This window comes from Microcebus murinus, chromosome 14, assembly GCF_040939455.1.
Source record: "Microcebus murinus isolate Inina chromosome 14, M.murinus_Inina_mat1.0, whole genome shotgun sequence".
Classification (NCBI taxonomy): Eukaryota; Metazoa; Chordata; class Mammalia; order Primates; family Cheirogaleidae; genus Microcebus; species Microcebus murinus.
The window spans coordinates 51,143,145-51,160,497 of record NC_134117.1 but is presented as its reverse complement, the minus strand read 5'-3'; the positions used below and the strand labels follow the sequence as shown (position 1 = coordinate 51,160,497).

Sequence of the window (17,353 nt, the reverse complement as noted above, 5' to 3'; positions counted from 1 at the left end):
TAAAAATAGACTTTATTTTATTTTTTTATAGTTGTTTTTTTTTTTGTTTTTTTTTTTTTTTTTTTTTTGAGACAAGAGTCTCACTCTCTTGCCTGGGCTAGAGTGCTGTGGCGTCAGCCTAGCTCACAGCAACCTCAAACTCCTGGGCTCAAGCAATGCTACTGCCTCAGCCTCCCGAGTAGCTGGGACTACAGGCATGCGCCATCATGCCCAGCTAGTTTTTTCTATATATTTTTAGTTGGCCAATTAATTTCTTTCTATTTTTAGTAGAGACGGAGTCTTGATCTTGCTTAGGCTGGTCTAGAATTTCTGAGCTCAAGCAATCATCCTGCCTCGGCCTCCCAGAGTGCTAGGATTATAGGCATGAGCCACCACTCCCAGCCAAGCTTTATTTTTTAGAGCAGTTTTAGGGTCACAGCAAAATTAAGTGAAAGATATGGAGATTTCTCATATACTCCTTCCCCCGCATATGCACATAAAGACCTTTTTACAAACCTGTCATTAAAAAAACTTCATGAGGACTTTAAATGACTTGGCTCTTATTTCTGAAAACTAAGAATGAAATTTTGACCCATATTCCTACGGTTTGCTTTATATAGTGCTTCTCAGCATTGAGCTGCAAGTCTTTACATAAGTTTAAATAAAAATATAGCAACCAATTATGTGTATGCATATTAATTTAAAATAATTATGTCTTTTGTTAAGATGGGTGGAGCCAGCTGGTTGTTTAAAATGGGGCCTTGCTACTTGTCTAGGATAGAATTTTCATCTCTTAGATATTGCCCTTAGCAATTCAGGTTCAAGAATTTGATTTTATCTTAAGACTTTGAGGCAGGCAGCCTCTGGGAAGTTTATTCAGATAAACTGATTGCACAAAGGACTGCTTTTATAAACACTGAATCACTGAAACAGTGATTTCAGTTTGTTTATTGTAATTTACAATTATTTACTTCATGGGTGATTGCTCACATTCTTTATTTTTGCTGTTCAAGTTTCCTCTTTTACAGCATCAGAATTTTAAATAATATGTATTAAAAATTATCAAGGTTTCTGGCTAGGTGAGGTGGCTCATGTCTGTAATCCTAGCACTCTGGGAGGCCAAGGTAGGAGGATTGCTTGAGCTCAGGAGTTTGAGACCAGCCTGAGCAAGAGCAAGACCTCAACTGTACTAAAAATAGAAGAAATTAGCTGAGTATTGTGGCAAATGCTTGTAGTCTCAGCTACTGGTACTTAGTGGTAGCTAAGTGGGAGGATCACTTGAGCCCAGGAGTTTGAGGTTACAGTGATCTATGGATGTCCCCACATGACAGAGCAAGACTCCATCTCAAAAAAAAAAAATTATCAAGGTTTCTTAGAGATGATATTGGAATAAAGTAGTCCTTGGACAGTTTTAGCAGGTATGGTAGCAGTTTTATTTGCCCCTTTATTTGTATAAAAGGGGGCAAATAGATGGAAAGAGCACAAACAGTAGAGCCAGATCTAAGTTTGAGCCGTAGTGCCACAGTTTATTTTGAGGCCTTGGGCGAGCTACTTATCTTTTCTGCATTTGATTCCTATAAAATGGGGATAACAAAGTAAAGTAGGTGAAGCTCAGCCATGTGGTCAGCTTTCCTAGGTATTTATAGCTTCAACTGTAGCATGTTTAAGACTGGCTGGCTCTGTGTGGCTTTCTGAAAGTGACTAATATCATTCATTTTTGTTTATTCTCTCACCTTCAACTTTTTTTTTTTTTTTTTTGAGACAGAGTCTCACTTTGTTGCCCAGGCTAGAGTGAGTGCCGTGGCGTCAGCCTGGCTCACAGCAACCTCAATCTCCTGGGCTCAGCGATCCTACTGCCTCAGCCTCCCGAGTAGCTGGGACTACAGGCATGTGCCACCATGCCCGGCTAATTTTTTGTATATATATTTTTAGTTGGTCAATTAATTTCTTTCTATTTTTGGTAGAGACGGGGTCTCGCTCAGGTTGGTTTCGAACTCCTGACCTTGAGCGATCCGCCCGCCTCGGCCTCCCAAAGTGCTAGGATTACAGGCGTGAGCCACCGCGCCCGGCCTCAACTTTTTTTTTTTTTTTGAGACAGAGTCTCGCTTTGTTGCCCAGGCTAGAGTGAGTGCCATGGTGTCAGCCTAGCTCACAGCAACCTCAAACTCCTGGGCTCAAGCAATCCTACTGCCTCAGCCTCCCAAGTAGCTGGGACTATAGGCATGTGCCACCATGCCCGGCTAATTTTCTCTCTCTCTCTATATATTTTTTTTTTTTTTTGAGACAGAGTCTCACTTTGTTGTCCAGGCTAGAGTGAGTGCCGTGGCGTCAGCCTAGCTCACAGCAACCTCAAACTCCTGGGCTCGAGTGATCCTTCTGCCTCAGCCTCCCGAGTAGCTGGGACTACAGGCATGTGCCACTATGCCCGGCTAATTTTTTATATATATGTATCAGTTGGTCAATTAATTTCTTTCTGTTTATAGTAGAGACGGGGTCTCGCTCTTGCTCAGGCTGGTTTTGAACTCCTGACCTTGAGCAATCCGCCCGCCTCGGCCTCCCAAGAGCTAGGATTACAGGCGTGAGCCACAGCGCCCGGCCTATATATATATTTTAGTTGGCCAATTAATTTCTTTCTATTTATAGTAGAGATGAGGTATTGCTCTTGCTCAGGCTGGTTTCGAACTGACCTCGAGCAATCCGCCTGCCTGGACCTCCCAGAGTGCTAGGATTACAGGCGTGAGCTACCAAGCCTGGCCAACCGTCAACTTTTTTTTTTTTTTTTTGCCTGGTAACTTCTTTTTTTTTTTTATTTCGGCATATTATGGGGGTACAGATTTTAAGGTTTCAATAAATGCCCATTTCCCCCCCCCCAACCGTCAACTTTTAAGAAGATATTTTCTTTTCTTTTCTTTTTTTTTTGAGACAGAGTCTCACTTTGTTGCCCAGGCTAGAGTGAGTGCCGTGGTGTCAGCCTGGCTCACAGCAACCTCAATCTCCAGGGCTCAGAGATCCTACTGCCTCAGCCTCCCGAGTAGCTGGGACTACAAGCATGCACCACCATGCCCGGCTAATTTTTTGTATATATATTTTTAGTTGGTCAATTAATTTATTTCTATTTTTGGTAGAGACGGGGTCTCGCTCAGGCTGGTTTCGAACTCCTGACCTTGAGCAATCCGCCCGCCTCGGCCTCCCAAAGTGCTAGGATTATAGGCGTGAGCCACCACACCCGGCCTAAGAAGATATTTTCATCTGTCTTTAAATCTGGTAGTACAGTAGCTGTGGCCACCAGTGCACTTAAAGTACTCTTAACTTACTGTGTTATAAACAGGCTACATGTTTTTCTACTTAGCTTCCAGCACCAGAACAAGTTGAAAAAGGAGGTGTGAGCAATATAACAGAAGCCAAACTAATAGTTTTCCTGACCTCAATTTTTATTAAGGTAATTTAAAATTTTCAAGGCTAATAAATGTTAAAGTGCAGAGTAGTAGCATATTAGACTGTAAGAAACTTATAATCAGGCATTAACCCTTGTTTATTAAGATGAAAGGACTGAAGGCTGATTGTTTTTATTTTGAGAAAATTAATCTAAAACATGTAGTTTTTTATAATGGCATTTTGAGTTTTCATTTGGGATAATTTCGTGATGTCATAATTGTGTTAATACTGTGCTGTGATCACTATGATTAGGGATTGGAAACTTCTATGTAAGGGATAGCAGAAAGCGAAATGTATTTCTTTGTACTTTTTTGCATGTGGCAGCACTGCTGTAGTGGCATACAAACCCTTATGCTGCCATGAACCTCTAAAAATCAAGGGAACATTGTCTAAGGAATTATTTCATCATGGAAAATAAATTTAGAGGAAATTCAATCATTGTATTTCATCCTTGAGATAGGAACATGTGTTATAAACATCAGTTGGTTACATAATATAAACATTTAATTTAAAAAGTTCAGAAAAGCTTAAATAACTTAAAAATCAGGATTTTTCATTTTAAATTGTGCCTTTTTCTGTTTAGGCTGGATCTAATCCCTCTGATATTGGCATCATTGCACCATACAGGCAGCAATTAAAGATCATCAATGATTTATTGGCACATTCTTCAATTGGGATGGTCGAAGTTAATACAGTAGACAAATATCAAGGAAGAGACAAAAGTATTATTCTAGTGTCTTTTGTTAGAAGTAATAAGGATGGAACTGTGAGTTAATATTTGGTACTAATTATTTTGGGGCATTTCTCTGTCTTTATTAAAATTATGGTATTAAAACACAAAAGTTACCATCTTAACCATTTTTTAGTGTATAGTTCAGTAGTGTTAAGTATATTCACTCTGTTGTTCAACAGATCTCCCAATTTTATTTCACAAATCTAAACTCTATACTCATGATCAACTACCTATATCTCTCTCCCCATATTCCCTGTAACGACCATTCTACTTTCTGTCTCTAAGAATTTGCCTACTCTGGGTACCTCGTATCAGTGGAATCACACAGTATTTGCCTTTTTGTGACTAGCTTATTTCACTTAGCCAATTAGTTCATCCATGTTGTAGCATGTGACAGGACTTCATTCCTTTTAGGGCTTAATAATATTCCTTTATCTGTATATACCACATTTTATTTATCCATTCATCCATCAGTGGACAGTTGGGTTCCTTCCAAAACCTCTTGGCTGTTGTTTGAGGTATTTTAAAAGGCTTCCTTTGTATACTTTGAACTTTATAGATAATTCCAGTTCTTATTTTATTTTGTTTTTTACATTTTTACCTCTCAATTCATTTTTTCTAAACTATATATCCTTATGGTTTAAAAAATGTACATAATAAAAAGTCTCCTTCCTACTCCCTCACCTACTCAATCCTTACCCCATAGATAATTACATCCTGGGTTTTGTTTGTTGTTGTTTTTTTAATACCCTTCTAGACAATGTACACATTATTCTGGACTTTGCTTTTTTACTTAATGAAATAATAGCTTGGAGATCTTTCGATATGAGTACACAGAGGGATGTTTCATTCTCTTCTTACAGTTGCATGGTTGTCCATTGTGTCAGTATACTTAACCACTTCCCTGAATCTTTTACTAGGATAGCTTTTTATTACTATTACAAACAATGATACAGTGAGTGGAGATAGCTCCAGTTCTTTATTTTTATTATATGTATTTAACAATTTTAAGTTATGGCTAAGGTATCATAACAGAATATTTGAAGTTGGCATCGTGGGCAAATTTTTCCAACTGCCTATAATTTTAAATGTGTTGATGAATCTTTTTGTAGTAATCTGTATTTCAAAAGTAGCAACAGGCCGGGCGCGGTGGCTCACGCCTGTAATCCTAGCTCTCTGGGAGGCCGAGACGGGCGGATTGCTCAAGGTCAGGAGTTCGAAAACAGCCTGAGCAAGAGCGAGACCTCGTCTCTACTATAAATAGAAAGAAATTAATTGGCCAACTAATATATATAGAAAAAAATTAGCCGGGCATGGTAGTGCATGCCTGTAGTCCCAGCTACTCCGGAGGCTGAGGCAGGAGGATCGCTTGAGGCCAGGAGTTTGAGGTTGCTGTGAGCTAGGCTGATGCCACGGCACTCACTCTAGCCTGGGCAACAAGTGAGACTCTGTCTCAAAAAAAAAAACAAAAAAAAAACAACAAAAAAAAAAGTAACAACATAGTTCAAGACAAATGGTGGCTTTTTTTGTCAGGAAAAAACTCAAATATATAAGAAAACTCAAATAATTGTTAATTGTATTTCTTACAGCTTGGTGAACTCTTGAAGGATTGGCGACGTCTTAATGTTGCTATAACCAGAGCCAAACATAAACTGATTCTCCTGGGGTGCGTGCCCTCACTAAACTGCTATCCTCCTTTGGAGAAGCTTTTTAATCATTTAAACAGAGAAAAATTAATATCCTTTTTGTTCTGTGTATAGTCAGATTTCATTGAGCTACTGTGGGTACTTTATTTATATACTCGTATAAATTAAAACTCAGTGTCTTGTGTTTCTATTGGCATATTTCAAAGATCTGATTCTACAAAAGACAGAGAAAACAATTCACAGGAAGTAATGTTAGACCAAAATGAAATAATGAAGGTGACAGGGAAGGACAGTTAGTGAAGTAAGAAAAGGGAAAAAGGGAATTGATCTCTTGCCCTAGAATGACCACATACAGAAAAAGTAGTTATTCCTTCTGCCTTCTCTCATCCCAAATTTATATCGCCTTTTTAAAAAATTCAGGACAAATGATTATATTAAAAAGGGAGAATTATTTCTTGTATGGATTATTTTTAAAATAGATATTTTTTTAAAAAAATACTTATATGAAGGTCTTAGGGTAAGATATATAAATCTTATTGCTTAAGTGCATAATTGTCCATAGAATGCCATAAAAATCTTTATTTTTTTTGTAGTCTTTGTAAACCAAATGAAAAAATGTTAAATAATAATGTCATAAATGTTTTTTTGCAATTCCATATTGTGTTGATATATGTCTTCCTTAATTTATTTTACATCATTGATCTTCCATCAAGAGAACATGAAAGTTTTTGTTACATATTGGGTGATTTTCCAAGAGGATAAAACACTGTTTTCCTTGCCTTTTCATACAAGGGCAGTATCTCCTCTAGCTAGTGCCTGTGGTTTGTATTTTGTTTGCTATAAAAGTAGTGCCTGGTTAGACTGTGAAGAAAACTTTTATCTAAAGGGTACAAAATGAAGTAAATGTATTCTATTCAGAGTTTGCTTTTTGTTAATTTTTTTGTTATAATCTTGTTAATATTGTTAAATATAAAATTCTGTCAACATATAAAATTTAACAGAGTATTTTTTTAAGTACAAGTGTACCCAAAACTGTGAAAAGTCTAAATTTATAGGTGTTATACTACATGTATTTTTGTATGACCCAGAAAAATAGTTTGATAAATTTTTTACTGGCTTTAAAGATAGATTAACTTTTGGGTCTCAGCTTTTAAACTCTTAAGTCTAAATTTCAGTACTAATTTCATTTTTTAGATGTTATAATAACTTTATTTGAAAGACTGGATAAAGAGAGTTGTTTTGTTTTCATCATTTAAGCATAGTCTTGTGATGATGAGAACATAGGTATGATTCTTTTCTGTATTTCAAGGTCCCTAATCCACAGACCATTTTGCTGGGTTTTTTTTCTGACTTTGCTTTTTGATATTAGATGTGTTTTCACTTTAAACTTAGCCTTTTAAATTATGACATGAATTGATTACTTGCAGTTAATTTCCTATTTTCCCTTATCACCCTCTTTTAAGTATTCAGTATTTCAGTATTCTAGAGTAGATTTTGATATGAAAGAAAATAACTCTTCCTTTGAGAAGAAATTTTGTTTTCTGAATTGACAAGTTAAAAAGGCATGTCCCTATTTTCACTTACATTTATATTCTCCTATGTTTGGGGACATTACTCAGTTTTCCCTTTTCGTGTAAAGATGTTTTGTAAAACAAAATTGCCCTGGTGATTATTTTTGTGGTGACAGACTTTAACCTCAGTGTATCCATCTTTGGGCTGGGTTGTATCTTCCATTTCTCTGGAGGACTTTTTTTTTTTAATGGATGTTAAATATGCTAAAAGTTTTTGCTTCTACCTCATGTTTTTTTAAAACAATTATTAAAATTTTTATTTAATAAATTGTTTTCTACTGATGGATCTTATGGTGTCATTTATTAAGTTCAGGGTTGTCTAGCATTTTCTCTAGTGGTGATAAGTGAAATATTGATCATTTTCTAGAGCTGAAACCAATGACTGGTGGGTGATAGGAGGACAAACGGGATGGTCTTGATCATGGAGAGATTATAGATCAGACAAGAAAAACTGGAAAGGCTGCTGTCATAGGATTTAAATATTGGTTAGATATCATGAAGTTATAAGTCAGGAAGGAATCTAAGATAGCAATTTCAGTTCCTGGGAATGAAATGAATAAGAAAGTTCTTTTGGTTTAGTCAGTGGTTGCTTCATTCCAGGTTTGTATGGCCAGAAAAGTAAAACTCCATAGAAGAGCCTGGGGAGGAGTTCCATGTTTCCTGTCATTTTTGGTTCTGTCTTGGTCACAAGATTCTAGCCATCTAATTATTTTTAAAAGTTAGGATATATCTTCTGTGTATTATATAAGGTGCTGTGAGTTGGAGGCTTGGGATGAGTTGGAGGTTAAACCCACATCAGGCCTTCAAGGAGCTAATAGTGAAGCACAAATAGGAGATCCATGTTAAGGACTAAGAACAACAGTGGCTTCCAGTTACTAACATAATTGGAAACAGTTCCAATTGTGCAGTTCCAGATCAAAAGTACCATTAGCCTTGATAAGGCTTTCCTTATAGAAGTGTAAAGCCAGGATGTAGCCATTCCAGTGGTCCCATACCTGAATCAGTTCAGAGTGCCTAGCTTCTGACCTCTCCCTTATGCTGCTGCTTCTGATTCCTTTCATTTCTCCTCATACCTAAGTCCCCAAAGGTAGCTTTTCCCCAGAGTTCTAAGTCCGGTTTGGTCCTCTTCTTGGACAGTCTCTGGCTTCCACCATCACCTACATAGCTATTTCTCAAACCTGTACTCCACCTTGTCTGTCTTCCAGGTTCCACTTCTATAACTGCTTTCTAGCTCATGCTTTCAGGATATTCTGTGAGCACATCAGACTCTCAGTACAAAGAAATTAATCTAGAGCATTCCTCCTCTGATTGCTTTTTTTTGTTGTAAATGACACCATCTCCTCCTCTGAGCTTAAGTCTTGGAATGTCTTTTCTTTAAAGCACATTTTTTCCTTCTGTTTACAGAGCAGTACATGATTTTAGTAAGAATTTCAAACACTATACATTTTAGAAAATGAAATTTCTAGGCCAGGCTTGGTGGCTCATACCTGTAATCCTAGTACTCTGGGAGGCTAAGGCAGGAGGATTGCTTGAGCTCAGGAGTTGGAGACCAGCCCAAGCAAGAGTAAGACTCTGTCTCCACTAATAGTAGAAAAATTAGCCAGGTGTTATGGTGCATGCCTGTAGTTCCAGCTACTGGGGAGGTTGAGCTAGGATGATTGCTTGAACGCAGGAGTTGGAGGTTGCTGTGAGCTAGGCTGATGCCACAGCCTAGCATTTGTCCTGGCAACAGAGTGAGACTCTGTTTCAAAAAAAAAAAAAGTAGATCAATGCAAGATGGAGAATGGAAGATAAATGGTGAAAGGACAATGGGACAGTTGGACTGTACATATGGAAAAAGTTAAATTTGACCCTATCTCACAACACTCACAAAAATCAAGTCTGGGTGCAAGAACAGAAATAAATAGAAAAGGTAAAATTATGTGACTCCTAAAGAGAGTATATTCATGAATATGGGGTAGGGAAGATGTCTTAAACAAGACACTAAACTTTAAACCATAAATCCAACTACAAGAAAATTAAGGACTTATATTTATCAAAGGTCACCATAAACAGACAAGCCAGAAGATACTGACAACACATAACTGACATCAAACTAGTATGTAGAATATCGAGTAACTCATACAACCCCACCAAAAATGTCAATAGAAAAATAAGGCTACATGGGCATCATGGTGTGCACCTGTAGTCCCAGCTACTTGGGAGGCTGAGGCAGAAGGATCACTTGAGCCCAGGAGTTTGAGGTTGCAGTGAGCTACAATGATGCCACTGCACTTGAGCCTGGGCAAAACAGAAAGAGACCTGTCTCAAAAAAAAAAAAGAAAAGAAAAATAGGTTAAAGATTTGAACAGATTATTTGCAGAACAGGAACTCCAAATAGTAAACATAGGAGAAGGTGCTCAATGCTATCAGAAATAAGGTAAATACAGAATAAGCCCACCATACAATCACATACCCACAAGACTGGCAAAAAACGAAAAAATTCTCACAATTCCACACATTAGAATGGACATAGAGCAATGGAAAAACTATGCTGGTAGGAGTGTGAATTTTGAGAAGTTTTGAAAACAGTTTGGCATTATATAGTAAATTTAAGGAGAGATACACCTGATTTCCAAGTAATTCTATTTTTTTTTTTTTTTTGAGACAGAGTCTCACTTTGTTGCCCAGGCTAGAGTGAGTGCCGTGGCGTCAGCCTGGCTCACAGCAACCTCAATCTCCGGGGCTCAGCGATCCTACTGCCTCAGCCTCCCGAGTAGCTGGGACTACAGGCATGTGCCACCATGCCCGGCTAATTTTTTGTATATATATTTTTAGTTGGTCAATTAATTTATTTTTTTTATTTTTGGTAGAGACGGGTCTCGCTCAGGCTGACCTTGAGCAATCCGCCCACCTTAGCCTCCCAAAGTGCTAGGATTATAGGCGTGAGCCACCACGCTCAGCCTAGTAATTCTATTCTTAATTATATGCCTATAGGCTCTTGCATATGTACAGCAGGATATATATGTGTACAACCTGCAAACACTCCAAACTAGAAACTCCTCATGGACTTGGATGAAACTCAGACATGCAATAATGAGCAAAAGAAATAAAGTTTGTACAGCATTATGCCATTTGTGAGAAGTTTATAAACAGAGATATTGTTTAGGGGCAAATAACTGAGGTGGTGATATTATTCAGAAAAACACAGAAACGGTTCTCAGAATAGTATTTACCTCTGGGAGAGACTGTGATTGGGGCTTATGGGTATTTGCAGGGGAGCTCTAAGAGACACAGTCTTGCTCAGTCGCCCAGGCTGGAGTGCAAGTGGCCACATCACAGCTCACGGAAACCTGGGCTCAAGCCATCATCGCACCTGGTCCTCCCAAAGTACTGGGATTACAGGCGTGAACCACCACGCCCAGCCTGTTTTATAGATTTTTATCCATGTTTTCTTTTTTTTTTTAGTATTTTTTTATTTCAAAATATTATGGGGTGCAAGTGTTTTTCATTACATGGATCACTTTCTTTTTTTTTTTTTTTTGAGACATAGTCTCACTCTGTTGCCAGGGCTAGAGTGCCCTGGCGTCAGCCTAGCTCACAGCAACCTCAAACTCCTGGCTCAGGCGATCCTCCTATCTCAGCCTCCCGAGTAGCTGGGACTACAGGCATGTGCCACCATGCCCGACTAAGTTTTTCTATATATTTTTAGTTGGCAAATTAATTTCTTTCTATTTTTTAGTAGAGACAGGGGTCGTGCTCTTGCTCAGGCTGGTTTCGATCTCCTGACCTTGAGGGATCCTCCCGCCTGGGCCTCCCATAGTGCTAGCCGGCTTGCTTTCTTTATACTTGAGTTAAGGCTGTTAGTGTGCCCATCATTGTACCCAGGTAGGTTTTTGCCCATCCCCTCCTCCCCTACCCCGTTATTACCACTGAGTTTTACTTACCTCTGTGCACATGTGGGATAATCTCGGAATAAAGAAAACTGAAAACCAAAAGAAGTAAACAGAACTTTATACTGGTCAAAGCAATGAAGAGAAACACACTTCCCTGTTTTCATCAAATATCTGGGTCTACTTTGAGCTCAGCTAGTCTCAATAGCTGCAGATAGCTTACTTTTCCCAACCTGATGTAACTTAAACCTAGAGCTATCTATGAGGGTATTTTTTTCCCTTCTCGAAATGAGAGAACGCTTTCTATCTCGGTCTTGATTAATGAGACTATTGCCCGTTGCTTTTTATAAACCAATGTATTCACTGGTTTAAGCATCATGATGTGGGGCTGTGTAAATAGCTTTAGCTTATATCATAAGCAGAATTAAAAAAATTCAAAAGTAAAGTTTCGGTAGATTTGTGCCTTTTAAAACATTTTTTTTTAGTTTTTTAAAAGCCAGTCAAATTTAGCAGTGGGGGTTGTACACCAACTTTAGTGACACAAATGTTAGTAAGTTCTGATAAACCCACTACCATCGGATCAGCCGTGCTTATTTTTATTTGTTTCGTATTTACTGAATTCTTCTGTTCCCTGTGAGATCGGACAGGTAAAAGGGAAGCGGTCAGGCACGTTCCACTAAACCCGGCCGGCCTCGGGATGGAAACGTTTGCACGTGGCTCGCCGCCCCGTGGAAATCCAGAGTCCGCGCTCTGGCGAGGCCGCTAGGCCGAGAGACCCGTGAGCGAGCAAGGGTCCGTCCATCCTCCGGCCCTCACACCGAGGTCTCGAGGTCTCCTTCACGCTCCTTTTCCTGCTCCTCCCGGCCCCCGCGGTGGAGAAGCCCAGCGAGGGCGTGTTTTCGCCCCCGCCCGCTGCGGGCTCCGCGGGCCCCGCCTCACCTCAGGCGCCGCTCCCTCGCTGGGGCCGCCCGGGAGTCCTCCCGCCGCCGGGGGCGCTGTGGGTCGCAGCGGGCCTGGCTGCAGAGGCGGTGGCGGCCGCGGAGGTCTTGGAGGGAGCTGCTGGCCGGGCCGAGGGAGCCCGCGTCCGAGACCGAGCCGCCGCCGCCATGGGTAAGGGGAGCGGGCCGAGAGCGGACGCCCGGCCCTCCGCCCCGGGCCGAAGGCCGCGGTCGGGGAGGGGGATTCCGGGTGGGGGTGGGACACTGAGACCGCCAGTCGGAACGGGCCCAAACCTGGGATGGGCGGGGACAGCCCAGGACTCGGGGGCTCCTGGGGTCGTCATGGCAACGCGCCCCCCTCGCTCCCTCCCGCCGCCGCCTCCGTTCCGGGGCCTGGTAGCCGAGGCTTCGGGGTCTGACGGCTTCTAGGGAGCAAGGACAGGGCCGGCCGCGGTGTCGCTCCGGGGTCGTCGGGGAACAGTCAGGGTCGGCCGATGACTTTTCAAGTTTGGGGTTGGCGGAGGGAGGACGCGTCTCAGGTTTTGGCCTGGGTGCCCGACGCCGGGGGCGGAAGAGGGGGCGTGATGACGCGCAAGACCCCGGGTGAGCGCTCCGCGGGGGCCCTGGGGCGCCCCGAGGCCTGCAGGCAGCCTTGCTGCAGGGCGGGGGAGGAAGAGAGGCAGGGAAGGGGCAGTGCGCTCCGGCTCGATGCGAGGACTGGCCCTTTTCCTGCTCTCCCGGCGCACCTGCGGCCGGCTTTGGGGGTCGCGTCCCGCGGGACAAGTGCGCGAGCCTAGTCGGGGCGTGGCCGCGGTGTAAACGCCCCTCGGCGGTTCCCACGCCGGAGCCAGCGCAGACGCGTCTGCCAGCAGCTGCAGAGCCGCCCTTTGTGTGGCTGTCGCATCGCACATTATGGATTGTGGTGCGCAGTGTTAAGAAAAATGAGAATTACCACGGATTATAAGACATCAAGTGGTTTTACTCCCCCAGCCCCTCAAATGGAAGTCAGACCACCGTGCAGATCTGAGAAAATGTCGTGTGTGGACATTTTCCACCAGCCAGCTTGGTCATAGCAGTTGTGACTGTTTGCATTTTAAGTTGTTTAAGATTCAGTGTCAGGCTTCACGCCTAGCTATCCACGATCAGAACTAGAATACTGAGTCCTTGGGGGACTCTGGGATTTTGTTCAGTGAAGGAAAAATGGACGCTTTGATTACTTGGACTTGTAAATTTGTCAGAGATTATGAAATGTTAATACTAAATGCTTCATTTTTCCACACCTGAATTTTGTCATCTGTGTTTTGCTGAAAATATTCCTGCCAGTCCCAGCAGAGCAGTGATGAGAGGATGGGGAAGCATCTGAATTTCTAAGTAAACTGAGAATAAAATTTGTGGAGAAGAAAGCATTTTTTTTTTTTTGGTGAATTTAAAATATCAATTAAAAACCGGGCCGTTTAAAATATGCATCTATTGACTTGGTATTCAAACTGGAAACAGTGAGCATAATCAGCTTTGTGGAAGGACAGGGAGCTTGAATTAGAAACTGATCCCTGCTTTTATTTCCTCTTGGAAAATAAACGGATCATGCAATACAACACTACAGCCAGAATGAAGAAACAAGACTGAGGGTTACAATGAGTGAGAGCATTGGGTGGCTTCTTGTGTATCCCCTTGTCAGTACATTTTACTTGTCATGTTTGTTTTGGATGATACTGGAATCTTAGAATTTTAACTGCCTTTTATTTATTTATTTTTTTTGCCAGTTTATTCTGGGCATTTTAGCCTTGGAATTCATCCTTAGACCATAAAAAACTCATTCTCCATGAAGAGGTCCTACAATAGCAAAATAAATTTAGGAGAATGGCAGATTTGCAAGATCTTGGAAATAATTCACAAATGTTGACTGGAATGGGTATAGTAGTTTTCTATGGTATATGTGAGAGAAACATAAGAAGTTAACTAGGGGTATAGTTTAGTTGGGGAGGCAGTTTGTTGACCAAGGGAAAAGGAAAACATCCTATCATTGATTTGATAGGATATGAGAAGAGTTGGTATATTTTCCATTGTCATGTCTTGCAAATGATGTTGGGCATCTTTCTTGTGCTTTCAGCTGCAAAAGACCCCACAGCTGTAGAGAGAGCAAACTTGTTAAACATGGCTAAACTGAGTATCAAAGGACTCATTGAATCTGCTCTAAGTTTTGGCCGCACTCTGGATTCTGACTATCCTCCCTTGCAGCAGTTCTTTGTTGTTATGGAACATTGTCTGAAACACGGTCTTAAAGGTATCGTGAAACTTAAAAAATTTTAATTTACTTTAGAACCTCCCCCTTTCTATTTTAAATATACTTGAAAATGTGTTGTTTTTTGAGGCCATGATAACCGTTAGTTTGCATTAAAAAACATGGAATCAGATGATTTGGGGAGGAAATATCTTATAACTTTTTGTTTTCTAATAGATGGTCTTCAGAAAATGCTTAGTGTTTTGTAAAAAAGCATATTTGATTTTTAAACTTTTCAACATACATACTCTGAACTGGTTTCCATTTTCTAGGACAATTATAGAGTTATTTTAGGCCAGATGCAGTGGTGAATTCCTGTAATCCCAACATTTTGGGAGGCCAAGATGTGAGGCTCGCTTGAAGCCAGGAGGTTAAGACCAGCCTGGGCAACATAGCAAGACCCCATCTCCACAAAAAAATTTTTTTAAATTAGCTGAGCATGGTGGTGCATACCTGTAGTACCAGCTCCACAGGAGGCTGAGGAGAAAGATCTCTTGAGCCCAGGAGTTTGAGGTCATAGTGAGCTGTGATGGGCCACTGCATTGCCTGGGTGACAGAGCAAGACCCTGTCTCTAAAAAAGAAAAGAAAAACTTTATTTTTTAAAAAATCAGTGGTATACATCTTTATTTTCCCGAAGTCTGCTGAAATGGAGTTTTTTAGAATTTATTATCTTTTTTTTTGAGATAGGGTGTTACTCTGTTGCCCTGGTTAGAGTGCAGTGGTGTGATCATAGCTCACTGCAACCTTAAACTCCTGGGGTCAAGCAATCCTCCTGCCTCAGCCACCCGAGTAACTGGGACTATAGGCCTTTGCCACCACCCCCAACTAAATTTTTCTATTTGTAGTAGAGATGGGGTCTTGCTCTTGTTCAGGCTGGTCTTGAACAAGCAATGCTCCTGCCTCAGTCTCCCAGAGAATTAGGATTACAGGTGTGAGCCATCATGCTGGCCTAGAATTTATTATCCTTTAATTCACAAAATATAGTGAGCCATATTTTAGCAGTTGTAGGCTTATCTTGATGAATTATTATAAAGCTACTTTGTGCTTGTGATTTTTGCCCCCCGTAAAAGTTGCCTATCTTGGTGGTTGTCCTTGAGTGATGCTGATGATTGGTACATTCTGTGTGCAGGAGATCTGATCAGTATTAAGAAAGAAATGTATGGTGATTTCATAGTTTTTTATTGCTCAAATCGCAGAATAAAATAAAAGGAAGAGCAAATTCACAATTTTTCATATATAAAATTAAAATAACTTTTTATTTGTGCTTGGTTTATTTAATAGATTTATAAGGATCAATCAGCTAGAGCTACCAGTCTTTATTTTGGTACTGGTAAGGAATGATTGGAGTCATTTTTTACTTTAATTACTTGTCTGCATATTTGATATGAAAGATTGGCCAAGATGCATTTTTCTGATACGGGAAAATACAGCAGGATGGGCAACAGGCTCCTGATTGAACAGGCTCTTTTTTTTTCCTTGAGACAGAGTCTTACTCTGTTGCCCAGGCTAGAGTGCCATGGTGTCAGCAACCTCAAACTTTTGGGCTCAAGCAATCCTCTGTCTCAGCCTCCCGAGTAGCTGGAACTACAGTCATGCTCCACCACGCCCAGCTAATTTTTTCTGTATAGTTTTAGTTGTCCAGCTAATTTTTTCTATTTTTTTAGTAGAGACAGGATCTTGCTCTTGCTCAAGCTAGTCTCGAACTCCTGAGCTCAAACGATCCTCCTGCCTCAGCCTCCCAGAGTGCTAGGATTACAGGTGTGAGCCACCTCGCCCAACCTGAACAGGCTTTTGATCAACAGGGCTGTGTAGTGACTGAAAAAGAGGAAAGATTTCTCAATAATTAATTGTATGTTAAGTTAGAAAAGTTGAAACTAATATTTTAAAACAAGTTACCACTATTTTATATGTGGAAATTGTGTGCATTATATTTTCTTTTTTTCAGTACGAAAATCATTTTTGAGTTATAACAAAACCATCTGGGGCCCTTTGGAACTGGTGGAAAAATTGTACCCAGAAGCAGAGGAAATAGGAGCCAGTGTCAGGGATTTACCTGGTCTTAAGTAAGTAATCTTATTACTTGTTCATCCATAACCACAGAAGTGCATTCATAGTTCCTCTGAAGTACCTCATGCTCTAGTTTATTATCTTCTCTCAGTCTTAAATCCCCTTCTTCCATTCTCTTAATAAAATTCTGTTCATTCTTTATTGCTCAGCTCAAATTCCATTTCCTTTAAGAAGTTTTTCTTAAGCCCTTCTATAAGAATTAACCACTCTTTCTTTTATGCTCTTATCACTGTATTTCCTGCTTTACTGTATCTTCAGTTCTGCCTTGTATTGCAGGAATTGCAATTCCCTTTAAGATAGGATATATCAAAGGTGCATCTCTGTTTTCAGTGTTTGCATATAGCAGGCAGTCTATAAATATTTATTGAAGACTGATTTAGGTTGAATCCAGGGCAAGGGCTCAGGAGATTCAGGTTCTCAGATAAACCATTTTTGTATATAGGAGTTGTATACATTACTTTTCTTCCTTGGAAAAAGTTGTGACCTCTAGTGTCAACAGCCTGTTTCATCAGTCAAATATATATGAAATGTCCTAAAAGCTAGAGTGTTCTATCTAAGAACTTATAAGTACTGAAAATTTTTTGCAGGCTTGAAGTGTTAAAGCTAAGTTCTTATATTCTTTAGGGGTAATTAAAATGTAGGCACTCCCTTTAGTTTATCTTAATTCTTGTGAAGGAGATTTTTTTCTTTTCTTTTTTGAGACAGGATCTTGCCCTGTTGCCCAGGATAGAGTACAGTGGCGTCATCATAGCTCACTGCAGTCTCAAACTCCTGGACTCAAGTGATCCTCCTGCCTAAGCCTCCTGAGTAGCTGGGAGTACAGGCACGAA

The 17,353-nt window shown here is 40.5% G+C and overlaps 2 protein-coding genes across 8 annotated transcripts in view; both read left to right on the top strand.

Annotated features, from left to right (window-relative positions):
- Positions 1 to 7,628, top strand: part of DNA2 (DNA replication helicase/nuclease 2) — a 50,266-nt gene extending 42,638 nt beyond the window's left edge. The window contains exons 18-21 of the mRNA XM_012762679.3: positions 3,329 to 3,418; positions 3,998 to 4,180; positions 5,737 to 5,883; positions 6,487 to 7,628. Of these exons, the coding sequence (XP_012618133.1) occupies positions 3,329 to 3,418; positions 3,998 to 4,180; positions 5,737 to 5,883; positions 6,487 to 6,555 (489 nt within the window). The 3' untranslated portion in view covers positions 6,556 to 7,628. The remainder of the gene's footprint in view (positions 1 to 3,328; positions 3,419 to 3,997; positions 4,181 to 5,736; positions 5,884 to 6,486) is intronic.
- Positions 7,629 to 12,215: 4,587 nt separating this feature from the next.
- RUFY2 (RUN and FYVE domain containing 2) overlaps positions 12,216 to 17,353 on the top strand; it is a 40,731-nt gene continuing 35,593 nt past the window's right edge. For 2 of the 7 annotated variants that reach the window (XM_076010036.1, XM_076010038.1), the window contains exons 1-3: positions 12,216 to 12,346; positions 14,285 to 14,458; positions 16,402 to 16,519. In XM_076010036.1, coding sequence (XP_075866151.1) covers positions 12,343 to 12,346; positions 14,285 to 14,458; positions 16,402 to 16,519 — 296 coding nt within the window. In that variant the 5' untranslated portion in view covers positions 12,216 to 12,342. Of the gene's footprint in view, positions 12,347 to 12,568; positions 12,778 to 14,284; positions 14,459 to 16,401; positions 16,520 to 17,353 lie in introns of those variants that run through there. The other 5 variants (XM_076010034.1, XM_076010037.1, XM_076010035.1 and 2 more) reach the window with 4 other exon arrangements.